General features: G+C 39.9%; 1 protein-coding gene across 3 annotated transcripts in view; it reads left to right on the forward strand.

The window, feature by feature from the left end:
* tacr1a (tachykinin receptor 1a) overlaps nt 1-20518 on the forward strand; it is a 51237-nt gene that overhangs the window by 21058 nt on the left and 9661 nt on the right. For 2 of the 3 annotated variants that reach the window (XM_005472938.3, XM_005472937.3), the window contains exons 3-4: nt 15832-15982; nt 17835-18031. In XM_005472938.3, coding sequence (XP_005472995.1) covers nt 15832-15982; nt 17835-18031 — 348 coding nt within the window. Of the gene's footprint in view, nt 1-15831; nt 15983-17834; nt 18032-18146; nt 19742-20518 lie in introns of those variants that run through there. The other variant, XM_025897074.1, reaches the window with a different exon arrangement.

A 20518-nucleotide genomic window follows, 5' to 3' on the forward strand; every position in this document is an offset into this window, starting at 1 on the left:
TACTCTGCCTTACAGAAACCTGGTTGCAGCAGGATGAGTATGTTAGTTTAAATGAATCAACACCCCCGAGTCATTCTAACTACCAGAAATCTTGAAGCACAGGCCGAGGGGGCGGTGTGGCAGCAATTTTTCACACCAGCCTATTAATTAACGAAAGACCAAGACAGACTTTTAATTCATTTGAAAGCCTGATGCTTAGCCTCGTCCACCCCAGCTGTAAAACTCAGAAACCAGTCTTACTTGTTATCATCTATCGTCCACCTGGGCCTTACACAGAGTTTCTCTCTGATTTCTCAGACTTTTTATCTGATTTAGTGCTCAGCTCAGATAAAATAATTATTGTGGGTGATTTTAACATCCATGTAGATGCTAAAAATGACAGCCTCAACATCGCATTTAATCTGTTATTAGACTCAATTGGCTTCTCTCAAAATGTAAAAGAACCCACCCACCACTTTAATCACACTCTAGATCTTGTTTTAACATATGGCATAGAAACTGAACATTTAACAGTGTTTCCTGAAAACCCTCTGCTGTCTGATCATTTCCTGATAACATTTACATTTACAATAATTGATTACACAGCAGTGGAGAGTAGACTTTATCAAAGTAGATGTCTTTCTGAAAGTGCTGTAACTAAGTTTAAGAATATAATCCACCCACTGTTATCATCTTCAATGCCCTGTACCAACATAGAGCACAGCAGCTATCTGAACGCTACTCCAACAGAGGTCGATTATCTTGTTAATAATTTTACCTCCTCACTACGTACGACTCTGGATGCTGTAGCTCCTGTGAAAACTAAGGCCTCAAATCCAAAGTCCCTGACTCCGTGGTATAATTCTCAAACACGTAGCCTAAAGCAGATAACTCGTAAGCTGGAGAGGAAATGGCGTGTCACAAATTTAGAGGATCATCATTTAGCCTGGAGAAATAGTTTGCTGCTTTATAAGAAAGCCCTCCGCAAAGCCAGAACATCTTACTATTCGTCACTGATTGAAGAAAATAAGAACAACCCCAGGTTTCTCTTCAGCACTGTAGCCAGGCTGACAAACAGTCAGAGCTCTACTGAGCCAACCATCCCTTTAATGTTAACTAGTAATGACTTCATGAACTTCTTCACAAATAAAATTTTTATCATTAGAGAAAAAATTACCAATAATCATCCCACAGATGTAATATTATCTACAGCTACTCTTAGTACCATCAATGTTAAGTTAGACTCTTTTTCTCCAATTGATCTTTCTGAGTTAACTTCAATAATTAATTCCTCCAAACCATCAACGTGTCTTTTAGACCCCATTCCTACAAAACTGCTCAAAGAAGTCCTGCCATTAATTAATTCTTCGATCTTAAATATGATCAACCTATCTCTAATAATCGGCTATGTACCACAGGCCTTCAAGGTGGCTGTAGTTAAACCTTTACTTTAAAAGCCATCTCTAGACCCAGCTGTCTTAGCTAATTATAGGCCAATCTCCAACCTTCCTTTCATATCAAAAATCCTTAAAAGAGTAGTTGTCAAACAGCTAACTGATCATCTGCAGAGGAATGGCTTATTTGAAGAGTTTCAGTCAGGTTTCAGAGCTCAGCACAGCACAGAAACAGCTTTAGTGAAGGTTACAAATGATCTTCTTATGGCCTCTGACAGTGGACTCATCTCTGTGCTTGTCCTGCTAGACCTCAGTGCTGCATTCGATACTGTTGACCATAATATCCTATTAGAGCGATTAGAACATGCTGTAGGTATTACAGGTACTGTGCTGCAGTGGTTTGTATCATATCTATCTAATAGACTCCAATTTGTACATGTAAATGGAGAGTCCTCTTCAGACACTAAGGTCAATTATGGTGTTCCACAGGGTTCAGTGCTAGGACCAATTCTATTTACATTATACATGCTTCCCCTAGGCAACATCATTAGAAGACATAGCATAAATTTTCACTGCTATGCAGATGACACGCAGCTCTATCTATCCATGAAGCCAGGTAACACACACCAATTAGTTAAACTGCAGGAATGTCTTAAAGACATAAAGACCTGGATGGCCGCTAACTTTCTGCTTCTTAATTCAGATAAAACTGAGGTTATTGTACTCGGCCCTGAAAATCTTAGAAATATAGTATCTAAGCAGATTCTTACTCTGGATGGCATTACCTTGGCCTCCAGTAACACTGTGAGAAACCTTGGAGTCATTTTTGACCAGGATATGTCCTTCAACGCACATATTAAACAAATATGTAAGACTGCTTTCTTCCATTTGCGCAACATCTCTAAAATTAGAAATATCCTGTCTCAGAGTGATGCTGAAAAACTAGTTCATGCATTTATTACTTCCAGGCTGGACTACTGTAATTCACTATTATCAGGAAGTCCTAAAAACTCGCTGAAAAGCCTTCAGCTAATCCAAAATGCTGCAGCAAGAGTCCTGACAGGGACTAGAAAGAGAGAGCATATTTCTCCTGTTTTGGCTTCCCTTCATTGGCTTCCTGTTAAATCCAGAATTGAATTCAAAATCCTGCTCCTCACATACAAGGTCTTAAATAATCAGGCCCCATCTTATCTTAATGACCTTGTAGTACCATATCACCCTATTAGAGCACTTCGCTCTTGCACTGCAGGCCTACTTGTTGTTCCTAGAGTATTTAAAAGTAGAATGGGAGGCAGAGCCTTCAGTTTTCAGGCCCCTCTTCTGTGGAACCAACTTCCAGTTTGGATTCGGGAGACAGACACTATCTCTACTTTCAAGATTAGGCTTAAAACTTTCCTTTTTGCTAAAGCATATAGTTAGGGCTGGACCAGGTGACCCTGAATCCTCCCTTAGTTATGCTGCAATAGACGTAGGCTGCCGGGGATTCCCATGATGCATTGAGTTTTTCCCTTCCAGTCACCTTTCTCACTCACTATGTGCTAATAGACCTCTCTGCATCGAATCATATCTGTTATTAATCTCCGTCTCTCTTCCACAGCATGTCTTTCATCCTGTTTTCCTTCTTTCACCCCAACCGGTCGCAGCAGATGGCCGCCCCTCCCTGAGCCTGGTTCTGCCGGAGGTTTCTTCCTGTTAAAAGGGAGTTTTTCCTTCCCACTGTCGCCAAAGTGCTTGCTCATAGGGGGTCATATGATTGTTGGGCTTTTCTCTGTATTTATTATTGTGCTATCTACTGTACAATATAAAGCGCCTTGAGGCGACTTTTGTTGTGATTTGGCGCTATATAAATAAAATTGAATTGAATTGAATTGAATTGAATAGATGTGGACCTCAAGTGAAACAGCATTTAAACAGAAAAACAATATCACTAAAAGCAGCTGCAAAAACCCAGTACTAAACCAGAGTACTAAATGATATTAAGTCAGAAAAACATGAAAGGAGGAGCTGGGGTGGATTTGTGTTTCAGAGTGGATCACAGATGGGCAGCAACAACTGTGGGCAGTGTACAGCAGCTTAAATAGTGTGCCCTTTCTGAGATTTGGATTGGATGGACCCACCGGCCAATGGGTTGGTGCTGAGATCAGCTCACCTGTTGAGATTGGTGCTGTGCTTGACTTTGTGGTCTGCTTGAACTAATGTCTGATGTTGTCCACAGGCAGATTTGAGTACTCTCATCATGTATTATGTGAAACTGTGTGAGTGCTGGAGAGGTTTGACAAGATGTGTGGCAGATATTTGGATGAGAGATGCTGCAGGTTAAAGAAGGTTAAAACAGGCTCTTCAAATGGTTTACTACTACTATGTGAGCCTGGTCAGGCAGTTCATTCAGGCATGACCAGTCAGTACCCTTTCCTCCAATTATCATGTTTCCTCTGGTTGCTAAAATTGGACCAAAGAGCTTTCATATCAAGGCAGTGACTGAACATTAACATGAATCATTTTAACACCATATTTATGCATTGCCTGAGCAGAGGAAACAGCAAAAGCTGTCACTTCTATCGAAGTGCTCCAAATGCATTTCCCCTCACCCCGTGATCTGAGATCAAAGAAAAGGCGAAGAAATGTATTGTTGTGCAAATGCGCCTGTTAATCTTCTCTCTGCACACACGCACACCTTGCTGTGTTATACAAACTTCAGAAGGTGCTTTAGACAAAGCTGGATAAACACAGCATGTCTAAAAAGGACGAATCCCCACTTTACACCACCCCAGTGACCTGCCGTTTCTCCTGCTTGTCTTCTCGTAATCCTAGTGGCATGACTGTCCAATACCACATATGACGGCAATAACACAGGTTGATTCCTCAAATGTGAACACAGAAAAACACCCACACAATGACGCACAAACACAGGCTGATCGCAGCCCCACTGATGGCACCCTCTCAGCTCATCAGCAGCAATGTTTACTCTGCTTCGGTGCCAGTCTGCCACTGCCTTCCCCACATTCTCCCACATTTCTCCATGGAAATATAGCTTATTATGAACAGCACAACAGCAATTTCATTGTTCATGATGGGGTGCCTGCTACACTTATTAGTGTTTTTAATGAAACCGTAATCAGTGACATGCCGGAGCTGAGTGAGAAAACAGTTACTAAGCTGAGCTAACAAGACTGTAAATGACACTTGTGATTAAAGCCCAACGCAGGATGGGTCCCACATGTCATTCCTCCATCTGCACCCCCTCTGATGGCCCACCGACTTTGCAGTCAGTGGGAATTAGTATGCAAGGTCTCATAGGTGGGTATTAATAGATGTTACTGCATGCTTTGACTGACAGCTTACAAACTATTCCCCCTTAACATGCTACAGCATGTTTTGGGCATTGTAGCATTCCCCAGGTCACATCCAGCTCTTTGGTTGTCCCTGTCATGAAGACCACAGAGGATTAAGTCTATTTGGCAAGTTTACTCTTTCCTTTATTTAAACTTTTATAAATTACTGTGTGTAATTTGTCAGTGCAGCTGTGACCTCCACTGAGTGAGGTTTTATTGATTTTGCTTGCATGTCAGTTAGGTGATTTATTACAGGTTCCTTTCCCTAAAGCGTCATTCATCACTTAGAAATAAGAGCCTGCTCGGGCCCTCTGGGCAGGATGACTCTGTCAAGGAGTCGATCTTGTAAGTGTCATGTCCCAGGTCCAGTAGAAATCTAGACATAACATCCTGCGTTACTCGACCACTCTTTCTAGAAAGGCCTGTTCCACAGTGTGAACCAAATCTGTTAATATCAGGGAGTCTGTTAATATCAACAAAAGAAGTTCCATAATCAATCCTGAACTTCTGCAGCAGGAAATGTAATCAAATGAGTCTCTAACTAAGCTTCTAAACTACTATGAAAGGAACATCTTACTAACCACACTGCTACTAAGTGCTCTATATATTCAGTGTATTTTTATTTATTTATTTTTTTTTAAATACCAACAAAACTAATAAGTCAGAGAAACTCAAATACACCCAAATACGAGGCCACAACAACCATTATGAACTGTAAAACGCGCTGGCATTGGAAATGCTCCTCCTATAGGAATGTGGTCAACTCAGGTGGAGGAAAACAGCTGCGGGCAAGAAACAAACCTCCAGCTTTTTTTTTTCTCCTTTTTTCAGAACTACGACTGTGCTCATTAATCTGATTTGTGGAGACAGCCTTCATCTCAGTGAAGCTGTATTTTAATGGCATTTGAGTTTGTAGCAAGTGTAGAATTTTTGACTAATGCTACAAAACTGCTAGCCGAGACTGATTATACATGAATGATAGTGACTGGAGAGCTGCTTCGGCAACAAACAAGGAGCTTAAATAACCTGATATTTGAAATCGTATTTGGAAACACTGGCATACAAGCACAGACTCACATACAGTACAAAGCAAGAACCTACAAGAAGTTTCACAGAGAATACAAATGACAACAAAAGTACCAAATACTGGGAAGAGAGAAACAACAGATAACCTGTCAAAGAAGGAAAAGACTACAGCGATGATTGGGAAATGAGACACAGGTAAAGACATTCAGGGAATTGCAGAAGCTGAAAAATAAATGAAATAGTCAAAAAAGAGACTTTTTAAAAAAAAGTTTGTTTAGACCATGAGTTCTCACAAGGTCAAAGTAAAAAAGATTTCATATTTATTTCTAGATTATTTGTTTGTCATATCTTCTTTCCTTCTCTACCTGCAGGTCGAGATGATCCAGTGTAACTCCTGCCTTATATTTGGGCTTTTTGTGACTAGTTGAACTTGATTAATGATCATTCTAAAGGAAGCTATGGCTATTATTGTAAACTTTTCATATGCAGATCAAAAAATTATAATATTAGTCAAAGATAGCCCAAGTAAATTCAAAGTGCAGTTTATAAATGATCATTTAAGGTTTTAAAGGAAATCCTAATAGGTTGATGCTGTTCATCTGGACGTAGCGTTTTCAGTGGGAGAAACATTTCATCACACATCCAAGTGACTTCTTCAGTCTCAACTGACTGCAGGTTTCCCCCAATCTTATAAATATTTGCATAATGACTGAAACCAGCCCACTGAATGAACAATGGGCTGTGAGGTCAGTTCCTCGATCATTAATATGCAAATCGTCATGACCATTGATCAAAGACCACTGATCAAAAGCCATGAGTACCATTCACAGAGAGTTGGGGAATGGCTGCAATCACAGTATTGTAAGATGGTGAAAGATGTACCCTTAGGCCCCCTCCTCAATTCAGAAATGGTCTTTCCACGTAGATGGCCTCCTTGACTCTGCGCTCAAACCAGGGTTTCTCCCTCTCCAGGATGTGCACATCCTCGTCATTGAAAGAGTGTCCACTGGCCTGTAGGTGTAAATAGACTGCTGAGTCCTGGCCTGACGAGGTAGCTCTTCGGTGTTGTGCCATCCGCTTAGCCAGAGGTGTTTGGTTTCCCCGATGTCTAATTATCAAGTATCATTGTGCAATGTGCTGTTTATAAGGTTGGGGAAACCTGCAGTCAGCTGAGACTGAAGAAGTCACTTGGATGAGTGATGAAATGATTCTCCTACTGAAAACGCTACGTCCAGATTAACCGGATGAACCTTTTTACTTACCTGGATGATTGAGCATGCATCAAGACTTTTTAAAGGAAAGCGGCTATTCAAACCTACTTCACCCTGTGAAATAGTCCCAGTCTTGTTAAATTATGAGTTAACTGTGACCAACCACAATTATGCTTGGAAATTATCAGTCTCAGTTAGACTGAGTGTTCACTGGACTAAAATGGTATCCATGAGATAAAAAGAACAAAAAGGCTTGTCTCACATTTGCCGATCATCTTGAGGAACCCCAAGACTTTGGGGAAAATATGTGGTGGACTGATGAGACAAAAGTTGAACTTTTTGGAAGGTTTGAGTCTCGTTACATCTGGCATAAAACTAACATAGCAGTTCATAAAAAGAAGATCATACCAACAGTCAAACATTGTGCTGTGATGGTCTGGGGCTGCTTTGCTGCTTCAGGATAACCTGCTGAAATTAAGAGTTCTTCTTTCTGCCATAACACCCTGAGGGAGAATGTCTGACAGCTCAAGTACATGTAGTACACCAAAACACATGAATGGCTAAAAAAATGAAACAAAATTAATCTTTTGGAGTGGTCTAGCCAAGTCTGGAGTTATATTCAATTGAGATGCTTTGGCATAACTTTAAACGGTTTATTCTTGCTCGAAAACGAGTGTGACTGAATTAAAAGAACTGTGCAAAGAAAAGTGGGTCATAGTTCTGTCACAGTCAGAGGAAAGACTCACTGACAGTTATCATAAACACTTGATTGCTGTTCTTCCTGCCGAACCAATTATTAGGTTTAGGGAGCAACTGCTTTTTCAAATTTTTCAGTGTTCAAGGTACACCTGTGGGTTTAACGTTACCTGCTGCTGAAGGTTCAAAACCTCAGCAGCAGAGTGGGACGATTTGCAACACTTTTTGTGATTTACTGTTGAGCATTAATTGATGTTATGAATTGTGGGACTGCATTACCTCCTTCATGTTCATAAGAGATGCTTCAGTGTGTCCTCTTTAACAAGAGATAATAAATGAAGCACTGAATCACCTTTTCTGAGTCATGTTACTACATACATACACACTTCTGGAGTCACTGCTTGCAGTTCCTCAACCACAAAGACAGAAAGTAAGACAACCAAAGATCAGGGGGAACAAAAACAAAGAAAAACCAAAATACAAAATCTGCCAACACAGAGAGAACCAGGCCTCTTAAATATTTTACTGACACGATAAAGGAGCATATGCACTACGTGTATGTCAGACATTTCCATTATGTGTGTAATGCTGCTCAATCTTGGCAGCTTTCTGCTATAAGACTCTCCTCAGAAACCACAATATTGATCTATTACTGCTGCCGTAATGTCCAGATAACTGCAATATATAAACAGCAACAGCACATATAGATAGTAGCTGGTGTTTGTGAGCACCAGCACAAGCATTCACACATTTAGAGAATGTGTGTGTGTCAAGAAATTATGTCACAGACACATTTTTCCTTCCTGTCTGCTGCAGAACACCAGCCAACAATGAGCATTTAAGACACACAAATGATTTTATTTCTGGAATATTGACACCGACTTCCTTTTGTGATTTGTCCGCAGCCATTGCAATGAATACAAAAACCTCTAACAGACTGAAAAGAAATCTGAAATGGTATAAAATGGGAAAAAATACCACAACATATTAACAGGCGGGGAGGTTTTAAATGCTGACCCACAGTTGGTTCATCTGCTAGAACTACACAACTATTAACCAGACAATTACTTCTGCTCTGAGCACTGGACATAAATATCAAACTGTAAGTTGATTTTCTATAATCTTGTGGTGTATTCATCAAAGCAAAGGGGTGCAGGATGACAGAACCATGCAACGTGTGGATTCGTGAATCTATATATCAGCTACTGAGTATTCACTGTGTCTTCTTTAATATAAAATGGACAAAATCATTCAAATTAAATTTGCAGCTTAATGTAGCTTCCATGTTAGGCCCCAGTTTAACAGAAAAATAAATGTAAATGAATGTAAATGTATTAAGAAGTCAGTTGTGCAATCCCAACATGTCCAAATATAAAGAAGCTTGTTTAATTAAAGTAACCTTTAGACATGTTTCCCAAACACCAGTAGGACAGACTTTTCTCCTCCCAGAGATGTAAAAGATGAACTGTGTTCAAATTGTGGAGGCCATAAATTTCAATGATAGAAATAGTTCTCGCATAGTAGTTCGCTTCAATACTCTGTCTTAAAGTTTTTTAGTGTTTTGAAAGAGGATGTGATAAATTGAGGGTGGCTCTTCACTATGAAACCAAAGGACACTCCACACTGAGACAGTACAACAATAACATGGCTGCCCTGCCCCAAGAGAATGTACTGCTTTGCCATCTCTTTTGACTCTGAAGATCCAAACATTATCCACTAAGACTTTAACCTAGCAATAATAATAAGAAAAGGTTTAACTGAGGCTAAGGATCAAGTAAGCCAAATGGTAAATTCCCATAAACCATCTGCACAGTCGGTCTTCCTCTTCTAACAGGCACATCTCTGCTTACACAGAATTCAGTTATAAGGCACTTATGCTTTAGCTTTATTCTCCATATTCTTGTGTTTTCTTTTGTACATAGTCTGTAGTAGCTATTTAAGCTAGTTTTAAGCATGGTATGACTTTATTTCTTACCTTCAGTTTGGAAGCTAACAGGAAAAAAACCTAGTCACGTAGGCCTGAAGACACGCTAGCAACCCCCTGGCGACCTCCAGTTTCTAGTGAAAAAAATCCTCAGCTGACCAAGCTCTAGGTCCCTATTACTGAGGCTTTAGCTGTCGATTTCACATTGACTGCCAGAAGTCTTGAGCAACCACATGCAACCGTTTCGGGAAATATTCCTTGTGCTAAAAGCTGTTGGTTAACAGGGTGTCGCCAGCCAATGTCACTGGAACAGTAATAGCTAGTGATTCAACAAGAATCATGACCATAATCATAAGCATACAGGAAATGAGAAGGTTTGAATGTGATGATAAGGGAAAATCATCATAATGAAAAAAGACCAAACATTTAAAAAATGAAAACTAAGAAGTTCAAAAATAAACAGAAAAGTAAAATCAGCTTTAATGGATAAACTTGACTTTGTGTAGCTACTTTGTTAGTTTTGGGTATCTAAATTATGTCTCTGTGGACTCTCATTTATTAAAATTAGTGGATTGCTTGAGTCATTTTATTTCACTGAGTCATTTCATTACATTTCATTACACTGGTTATTTACACAATGTAGAGCCATAATTTAAGCATAGGAAGCTTTTTTTCTGTGAAGCTGGATGTAGTATTATATTTAAAGCCACTTCAAATATGCTAATCTGAAGCACAAGTGAGTGATACATTTAGATCCTTGCTTGCTTTACATGGTCTGCACCATAATTCATTGTCTGGAGAGAGGAGACCGTATGAAGGATCGCTTCAGAATGAGTGCATATGCCATATGCATCTGGTGCCATTTTTGGCAATGATGTAAAGTCTGAAGGCTCTTTGAATAAAAAAAGCACCATATAAAGATAGTTTTGAAATACAATGGGAGGCCATCTACGTCTGTGCGTCAGAAAGCTCACCTTGACATCTTTACCCAGGGTGACACTGACAAGTCTTACTGACGTGAATGCTTATGACATTATAGCTAAAGAGAGGCTGGTTTATATGTAAACCAGTGTTTAATTTTGCCTTGTTTGAACAGATATGTAAAGATAGTTACCTGATGATTTAGAAACGGTTATTATCTTTAACATGCTTCTTTCAGGGATTTAGCAAGCTATTACACTCAAAAAATCAAGAACTGATGCCAGACATGCTAAACAAAGGAAATATTTCATGTGTTTACATCTATATTCACCAAAATATGATAGTATCTTGCACTAGAAAGTACCTTGAGGCAACTGTTGCTGTGATTTGGCGCTATATAGATAAAATAGAATTGAGCTGAATTGCAAAGGTATCACTCATATGAATACACTCAAACATAAATAAACCAAACACACATATACAAAGAGGTTTATGTAAGAATCTCTGCTAAGCTTAGTATGGTCAGCAGTCTACATGGATCCAGGCAGCTCTGCCTTTGTCTGAATTGATTTTCCTCAGCCATGCAGTGAAGGCTGTTGTGTTTGTGTTACCTGCCCTTGTACACCTGTACACACTCACTTTCGTAGCATGTAAGCTTCTTTTTAAAAAAATCTTAGTCTATTTAAATAAGTGATTACATTTTACTGCACTCCTCCCCATGTTCATGTAGAAACAAGAGGAAGAAAAATGTCAAAACATTAATTACGGTGAGCCAGCGAGCAACATGGAGTAAGTTGAACGCAGCTGTGTCCCAGTTTCTTGATAAATTTAAGAAAATTTAAGGAAAGACAGGTGGTGCATGAAGTCAGGGTTTCATTAAAAGATATACCTGTAACATCAACTCCTGACTCTTGCAAACCATTATCTTGTTTCCTGTTAAATGTATGTCTAAATTGGAAGTAACAAGTTGTTTCAGCTGCTGTTGCCTTCTTATCTGGCCATTCGTCTCCAGGCTCTAACATCAACAAGGCATTTTCACCCAGAGAGCTATTTCCTCTTTTTCAGACTAGTCTCTGTAAACTTTGGGATGATTTTGTAGAAAAGTCAGAGCAGGTCAGCAGTTTCTGAAATATTCAGACCAGCTCGTCAGGCACCAACAACCATGCAGAGTCAAGAGTTATTTAAATCACCTTTCTTCCCCAATCTGATGCTCAGTTTGAACTTCAGCATGTTGTCTTGACAGTTATAGCCATTATTTTGGCTGATGAGATTTTTATGTGAACAATTAAGTAGATGTACCGAATGAAGTGGGCGATTGCATCTCTATGTCTGTACTCCTCAACCTCTGGTCCTCTGCTAGAAGCCTGGGAGTTTGAGGCTACTGAGCAGCATCTTAGGTGTTCCTTGGGCTGCACTGTTATAGACAGAGACCTCTGATGTTGTTGTTTGGACTTTGTCTTCCACATCTGCTCCAGTTGCTCCTTCACTCCCTAGTACTGCTATATTTTCTTGTGTTCCTTCTTCCTAATGTCACTGTCTGCTGGGATTGCCACATCTATCACAACTGCAGTCTTCTGCTCCTTCTCAGTACTCTCCTTCTGAGTTCCTGATTTTTTAATTTTTTTTTTGAGTTTTTTGGGGTGGCTGTGGCTCAGGAGGTAGAGCAGGTCACTTTTTTGGTTATTTTACTGTCTTGTAAACATTTTTATTTGTGGTCAAAAGTTACAAATTTTAACACGGTAATCATTGGGGGTTGACTTGCAGCCAGGGAACTATAGCATTTTGCTCTTCTGTCTTTGGTTTATTTCTTACACTCTGGGATAGTTGCTTAGTTCTGAGAACAGTCTGAACACCAGTATACTAACTAACTACTAACCTCATTGGTTGCAAGGCTGGAAAGTGTAATGCTGTTTATAAGCGAAAAGAACTTCCTCTGTTTGGGATTCCAATCTGTATTATTCTCAGAAATGTTTTCCCTACAGGACCACTTACAGTATTATTAGTCATTTAGAAATGTACTGATACGTTATCTCCATAACGCAGACTTGTCTGTCTAGACTTTTCACTGCAGATGACACACTGACTTAGAGCAATCATATCTTTTACGTGACACTCTGTGTGTGTGTGTGTGTGTGTGTGTGTGTGTGTGTGTGTGTGTGTGTGTGTGTGTGTGTGTGTGTGTGGTCATACTATGCAAAATTGTAGTTTATTGCCTTGGAAAGGTCCTGTGAGGTTCCTCTGCCCAGGGGGAAAACAGACTGTCCCCCTGTGGATGCTGGAGTCAGAGGCTCTCAGATATATATAACACAATTTTCCACATTTTAATGGACATTAATTCATTGGTGCACAGATTAACATACCATAAAACACACAGTGCACAAAGTTTACAGTGAGCTAACATGATCAAACACTGTGTCTGTGATAGATTTGCAAATCATTAGTCACTAAATGCTGAAGCTGTCATAACTAATTACTGCATGAAGGGTTTCAGTTTATTGGACAAAGACTTCTAACTGTTACTCTCACATCTGAAATTCCGTTCTAAAGTATCAAAGTATAAATCTCTAAATTCCTCCTGCAGATACACTGATGATTATTTGATTCACTCCTCCACTCACTGTTGTGTTCATTTTGTCAGTGCTCCAGGGTACTGGAACTGGAACATACTCAGAGACCTTTTATTAACTACAGCAGGAACTTCCACTCACCAGTGACATGCCTATGACCTCAGACCACTTATAAATAATTTATTTAGTTTTCATGATTGTTTTATGCTACCATCCATGTCTAACTCTAAATAAGGCATTTCTTTAACACCTGTAAAAATATGCAGCAAGAGAAGGCTGAACATTAATAGGACTGAACAACATTTGAAATGCCTTATTGTGTGCAGTGGATATTCAGCAACTTAACATTTGCTCTGATACATCACATACACCAAACTTTTATCGAGGCAAAGTGCCCAAAGAACCAATAATCAGATGTTCAAGCTCAAAGATCCATAGTCCAGCACCTTAATTTCATGATATGCTCCTAACGGTGGAGGAGTACAAATACCTGGGTGTTCACCTCAATAACAAACTGGACTGGTCCACAAACACAAATGCACTTTACAAAAAGGGTCTAAGTTGTCTCCACCTGCTGAGATCCTTTGGGGTGAACCGGACACTCCTAAGGACATTTTACGACACTGTAGTGGCGTCTGCTATTTTCTATGCTGTGGTCTGCTGGAGTGGTGGAATGGCAGAGAGGGACAGGGGGAAACTCAGCAAACTGGTCAGGAAGGCCAGCTCTGTCCTGGACTGTCCGCTGAAGTCCATCGAGTAGGTTGGGGAGGAGAGGATGTTGTCTAAGCTAACATCCATCATGGACAACACCTCCCACCCCCTGCATGAGACTGTACGAGCACTAAGCTGCTCGTTCAGCAGCAGACTTTTACACCCACAGTGTGGGAAGGAGCGCTGCCGCAGGTCATTCTTACCAGCAGCTGTCAGACTCTATAATGCAGCTTAACATTCCTTTGGTCTTACTCACCAGCTTGTTTGTTTACTGTACATTTTATACGTAACTCTGTAGATTTTATACATATCTCCATAAAACTTTTCAATTTTTCTATACATATTCTGTACATTGTTACCTGGATATACCTGGATATACAAACTTTGGTTGCTTATGTTTATAGGACTACCTTCTGTGTCTTCCTTTTATATTTTATTTTCCCTTGCTGTAAGAGTTCTGTAACACCAAAATTTCTCATCCGTGGGATAATAAAGGTTTATTCTATTCTATTCTATTCTATTCTATTCTAACAGTCACTTTAGGGACAACTAAACTGATGCTCTGCAACCAGATCGCTGCGTGATGACAACAACACAGGAAAATCACAGGACAGAAATATTTCTGATACTCTTTTAGATTCAACAAACTCACCATGGCTCGCACCAAGGAGGCTGTAAAACCATCCATCCATCCATCCATCCATTCACTTCCGCTTATCCTTTTCAGGGTCGCGGGGGGCGCTGGAGCCTATCCCAGCTGTCATAGGGCGAGAGGCGGGGTACACCCTGGACAGGTCGCCAGTCTGTCGCAGGGCTAACACACAGGGACAGACAACCATTCGCACTCACATTCACTCACACATTCACACCTAGTGGCAATTTGGATTATCCAATTAACCTATCCCCACAAGTTGCATGTCTTTGGACGGTGGGAGGAAGCCGGAGTACCCGGAGGGAACCCACGCAAACACGGGGAGAACATGCAAACTCCACACAGAAAGACCCCGGCCTGATGGTGGAATTGAACTCAGGACCTTCTTGCTGTGCGGCAACAGTGCTAACCACCGTGCCACCGTGCTGCCGGAGCCTATCCCAGCTGTCATAGGGCGAGAGGCGGGGTACACCCTGGACAGGTCGCCAGTCTGTCGCAGGGCTAACACACAGGCTGTAAAACCCTCAGGGAAATTATGTTTCTTTGGGGTTTTTTTCTTCCTATGAAATCTGTATTTGTGTGTGTGTAACTGTTTGTTTTTTTGTTTTTTTGTTTTTATAAAGGGAAATTATTTTAATTCTCACCCAAAATACTGCCTCACCAACAGTATTTTCAGTAGTAATGGGCTCACTTCAAGCCTCACTCTGGAACAATGCACAAATTGAGCACTACTTTGTCTGTTGATGCAAATAAAGCTTTCGAGCCCATTCCAAGAACAGAGCTGCCAGCTTCAAACTCTTTAGGCAAGGACAGCACAAAAAATTGGTCTGAATAAGTGCATCCAAAAGGTACACTTACATGACTCTGCACCTGCATGCCAGAGTCTAGGACTAAGTCAGATTACAAAATCCAGTTCTTTCACTTTTTGATCCAACAGGTACCAGAACAGGTTAGTTATGCAGCATAAGATGAAGTTCTTGCTCCAAATCCTTCTTCACAGTGCAAGTTTCTGGAGTATTGACAACTGTTGACTCTATGTATTATTCTAGGGTCTAACCTACAATATAAAGCGCCTTGAGACGACTGTTGTGGTGATTTGGCGCTGTATAAATAAAATTTAATTGAATTGTTGACTGATTGATAAAACATATGAGTTCACTAGCATATGGTATCACATCTTGTGCCTTGTCTTGGCTAATTTGTGCTGGAGTGGGGTGGCTGTGAGTCAGTTAGGCCGGGTCATGCTTCAATCCTTGCTGCTCTGCAGTTTTTCCATTAGATTTACTTTGAACGCTTGAGTAGAAAAGAGCTAGTTCATTTACCATGCAATACATGCCAATGTGTCTGCTTTTAAAAATGCATTTACTTATTGACTTTATTTGAAAATTTTTGTAATAATATGGAATATGTGTCTGTAGGTACTACGTGTGTGTGGTCATCCTCATATATTCCTTTCCACTGCTGTTGATGGGTTGTGCTTACCTGGTGGTGGGACTGACACTCTGGGCCGGTGAGATCCCTGGGGACTCTTCTGACCGCTACAAGGAGCAGCTGACTGCCAAACGCAAGGTAACCTGCCCACTGGATTTCCACACTAATGTAATCAGAATATTTTTGTGCTCTGCAGCCCTGAGCAGGATGTGACTGATGTCTCCTCGTGTGATAAAAAAATCATCATAGCATCACACACCTGAATCTGAGTTCTCACTCCTTTCTTCTATTTTAGACTGTTTTTTTTTTCAGACCACTCTTTGCTATTTTAGCCAACTGCACTCTCTTTATCCTCTCTTTTCACCATTAGCTCGTCTTCCCTGCCTTATCTATCAGTTTCGGTGCCTGTGGAGCACTGGTGGCGATGATGAACATGTTCATTTTGATGAATTTTTAGTGGCTTTTATAGATTGTTTCAAGGTCTGAGAGTGTGACAGTAAGTATTTGGTGGATTGCATTCAAATATTGTCTAGACATTTGTGATCCTAAGGAGTTGTGATTTGTTGATGAGCTTGATGTTTCTTGTCAGTGGCATTTGTAATTAATATCGGATAGCTGGTTTGCTCGTTAGATGTAGACATTCACGCCTCCTTCTGTTGTCACTTTGGTGAGCCACTGTCTTTAACAGCCACCATGAGATCATTTTCATTTCTCTAAAAGCTGCTGAGCTAATTGCATTCTCAGTAACTACACCCTCAGGTGTTCTTTGTGGTCAGTGCCAACTGCTGCTAAAGTTTAGCATGCTAGCAGTGCATATGCTAGAGTTAGCATTTCCCTAAAGCACTTTTATTGTTGGACTTATTCTACTTCTTACAATTAAACATGAAAAAAATATATATATTGAAAAGCTTTTTCAAAATAGAGAGTGATTAATGTGTAAAATTGCCATCTGTTTATTTTCAATTAAATGTCAGTGAGCGCTGTCTGCTCTTGGCAGCGCTGACGGTATCTCATGATCTATTATATTTTTATTTTGCCCCAGAAAGATTTCAAAGCAGCTCAGACTTTTCTGCACAAACACATTTGTTGGCTCTGATGGCCAACGTCTTGTTAAAATGGGAGAGAAGGTGAATGCTGAGTTCTCAGTGGAAACAATCAATGTAGTGCAGCTTGTAATCTCATCATTAAGAGATAACAAATGAAGCCGGAAACTGACAATACCTGCTGTGACAGTGTTGTGACTACTGGTTTTCTGAGACACGTTTTACTGGCTCACTCTCTTATTTGGGGAACTGCTCTCGCTGATCATGGGGAGGCTCAATGCGGGTGTCTGTGTGGATTTCCTCTGGGTGTTAGACAGCATACTGAATTCATCTATGACTCTATAAACTCTAAGTTCTCAAAAGTTACTACGCTGTTTAAAATATCGATAAAATCAGAATGCGGTGATTTGCTAATCTCAAAAACTCAATTTAATTCACACTAGAGCATATAAAACATATTAAATGTGCAAGCTTTCAATGTCATAGGGACTAATGTACACTCATACCATCAGAAATATAGGCTTTTGAATAGAAACCACGTCAGATGGTTCCTCTCACAGGCATTTTTCCAAAAATGAATATTGAATTTTGATTCTTCTGTCCACAGAAAATTTTTCTGCTCTACCTTAAATGAGCCCAAAGAACATCTATCAATTGGGAGGTTAATGGAACGATCTCTGGCTCCTCTATCCTTTGTGTCATTGAACAAGATAATGAACCCCAAGTTACCCATAATGCATTCATCGTGAGTAACTTGGGGTTCCTTTTTAGATGGATGGATGGATGATTTTTGCTGAAATCTTATTTTAATAATAATGACCTTAAGGCTCCTTAACGATGCCAATTTGTAATTGCTCTGACATTAATCTTTGTCTAATCAAGACTGAGAATTATGTTCACACTGGAGAAATCTACAAAATATAATTGCGTAATCATGTATTCAACAGGTGGTGAAGATGATGATTGTGGTGGTATGTACTTTTGCCATCTGCTGGCTGCCCTACCACGTCTACTTCCTGCTGCAGCAGTTCTTCCCCGAAATGTTCGAGGAAACGTACATCCAGCAGGTCTACCTTGCTATCATGTGGTTGGCCATGAGCTCTACCATGTACAACCCCATCATCTACTGCTGCTTAAATGACAGGTTAGTTAGCACCTCCAAACCATTATGCATGCAACTACTTCACCCACAGGCCATCTTATTAGTTCCACATATCAAATACTGAGGTTCAGAACTGTCTCTATTTTTCATGTCATAGGCTCAGCTGCATGAGACAATCCTCAAAGACTCTGGTTAATACTGACATGACAGCATCCTTCTTTTGCTTCAAACCTGTGGACAGCAACCTCATGATGCAATTTTCTTATTCAAGTACATCAAAGAGTCATTGATTTGGATTGAGATGCGGCTGACAAGAGTAGCACACAGTGCGTTCTAAACAGCTTTTGTTTTCTCCATTAATGCCCTGCTAGTCTGCTCTGAGCCGTTGTCTAGCTCAATTGAGATTGAAAACTTAGGATTTTAAGCATCACAGAAGGATCACAGCTCCAAGGGATGGAGCTAAAACTCCACATGCAACTTAACCAGAAAGTTTGAGAAAATAAGGGAAAAAAACAATCAGCCCCCCACGACAATGTAGGCTTTGGATTTTTGAAAAGCTCAGGCTACAATAGATTTATATCAAAATTACTTAGTATGGGCAATATGAACATAAACCTCATCAGAAAACAGCAAATTTTAAACACCAGACACTCTTTTATAGTGGTACACACTTAGGCTAATGTGACTGTCAATAATTTTGAAGTTTATAGCAGTTTTTGCTGGTTAACACTGCCTGGCACTGTACTCCTGGCTTCTCTCTTGTTATGTTACTTACATTGACATGTTCGAAATAAACTATCCTATCTTTTCTATCTAAAATATTCGACTTTGTGAATGAATCATCATTCATAAAGACAATGGAAGATGCCATTGTCCTCCATTGCTGTAACCTGCTAATTGCCTTCGAGCTTTCAGAGAAATGCGATTTCACACTTGAGTATTTTACCTCCCAAGTCCCAAAAATGAAAATGTGTGGGCTGACGTGAGGTTTATAGGTTTAGTCACTGACGGTTTTTGTCTCCCTGAGCTCATATGCATAACCAATGTGAGTGTTTTTTTTCATCAGTCTCTTTCTTATCGCTCGCTCTCAGCGACAGACATGTTGCCTTTCCCTTCATTCTTCTCTCTCTGTCTGGGCTTCACATTTGGTTGTGTTTGTCTACTGAAGTGAGATGTTTCATGTCAGGCTTTCCTCATCTAAATTGCAGAATTTTACTTCCATCATGTCTTTTGTCAGTAATGTTCTACGCAGTGTTTCGATTTATTTTTAGTCTTTTTTTGTAACACCTGCAAATGTGTTAATGAACAGTATTATATGCACGTTCTGTGTGATCACTGTTTTTAAAAATCATTTCGTTTTCTGTTACTGCACATGTGTGTTAAACTGTTCTACATGTGCTTTTAGTTTCATGCCTGAAGTGCCATTGACAGATGATCTTTTGATTGTACACACACGATGTTCTAGTGTCTTTGGCATATGATTGAACCACAGAGATGATGACATTAATAACTCAAAGCAAATATTCTCTAGATTTACAGTTTGCTTTACATTTAAAATATCTAGAGCACATGTGTTTCACTGGATGGATGTTATTGTTGTACTGTAGTTTACCTGTAAGAAGATGAGGAAGAAATGAACCAGCTGTGTCCTTTAAACCTGCATTAAATGACTTTTTGTTTACTTGGAGGCTGTGCAACAAGCTACACAAATTTCATTATGAAGTTGGAATGAGTAATGTGTCACCGTTCTGTTTACACAACCAGAATCCACAGAGCTTCATTAGCTTCTACTTAGAGCTGTTTCTCAGTCCATCTGACCAATTTAGGTCTAATGTTCACTCTCTAGCCAACTCCTGTGTGGAAATATCTCTTTAGCTGCTAAATGCTCCACTGAGTTTTTTCTGGGGCTTCACAGAGAGGTAACGTTGAATCGTTACAACACCAGTTTGACTCTGAGTGTCTCAGTTATAACACCACCATGCTACTGTGCTGCCACTGCCTGGCACTGTACTCCTGGCTTCATCCTGACTCAAGGACACACACAGAGATCAAACAAAACCAGGCCGTTTGCAAACAGTTAGCTGAAGATGAAAAAACTCTGCAGAGCTAAACTGGTGATAGTTTTGTATATTTGTCATGTTTTTTCGTAACTTTCCCAACTTGTCACCCCTGGTCAGACATTAAAACGAAATATCAAATTTCTACCTTAAATTTAACAAGAAGAAATCAACTGCACAGTTGATTAATTCAGCACTCTGACCTTTAAACCACCATAATCTCACAGTTCACATATAGTGGTTGATGCCAGATAACAGATTTCAGGGTTTTTATTTGTTATTTTTTTTCACATTATCTTGTTTCAGATTATTAAACAAATTTTAATATTAGACAAACATAACCAGAGTAAAGAATGCAGTTTTTAAATTATGATTTTATTTATTAGGGGATGATAGATGTCAATAAGGGAAAGGGCCCTATCCAGGTTTGAACCCAGGGCTCTCTTGGGGTGAAGCAACGCTGTAATCTCTG

Source organism: Oreochromis niloticus, linkage group LG12, assembly GCF_001858045.2.
Source record: "Oreochromis niloticus isolate F11D_XX linkage group LG12, O_niloticus_UMD_NMBU, whole genome shotgun sequence".
NCBI classification, from domain to species: Eukaryota; Metazoa; Chordata; class Actinopteri; order Cichliformes; family Cichlidae; genus Oreochromis; species Oreochromis niloticus.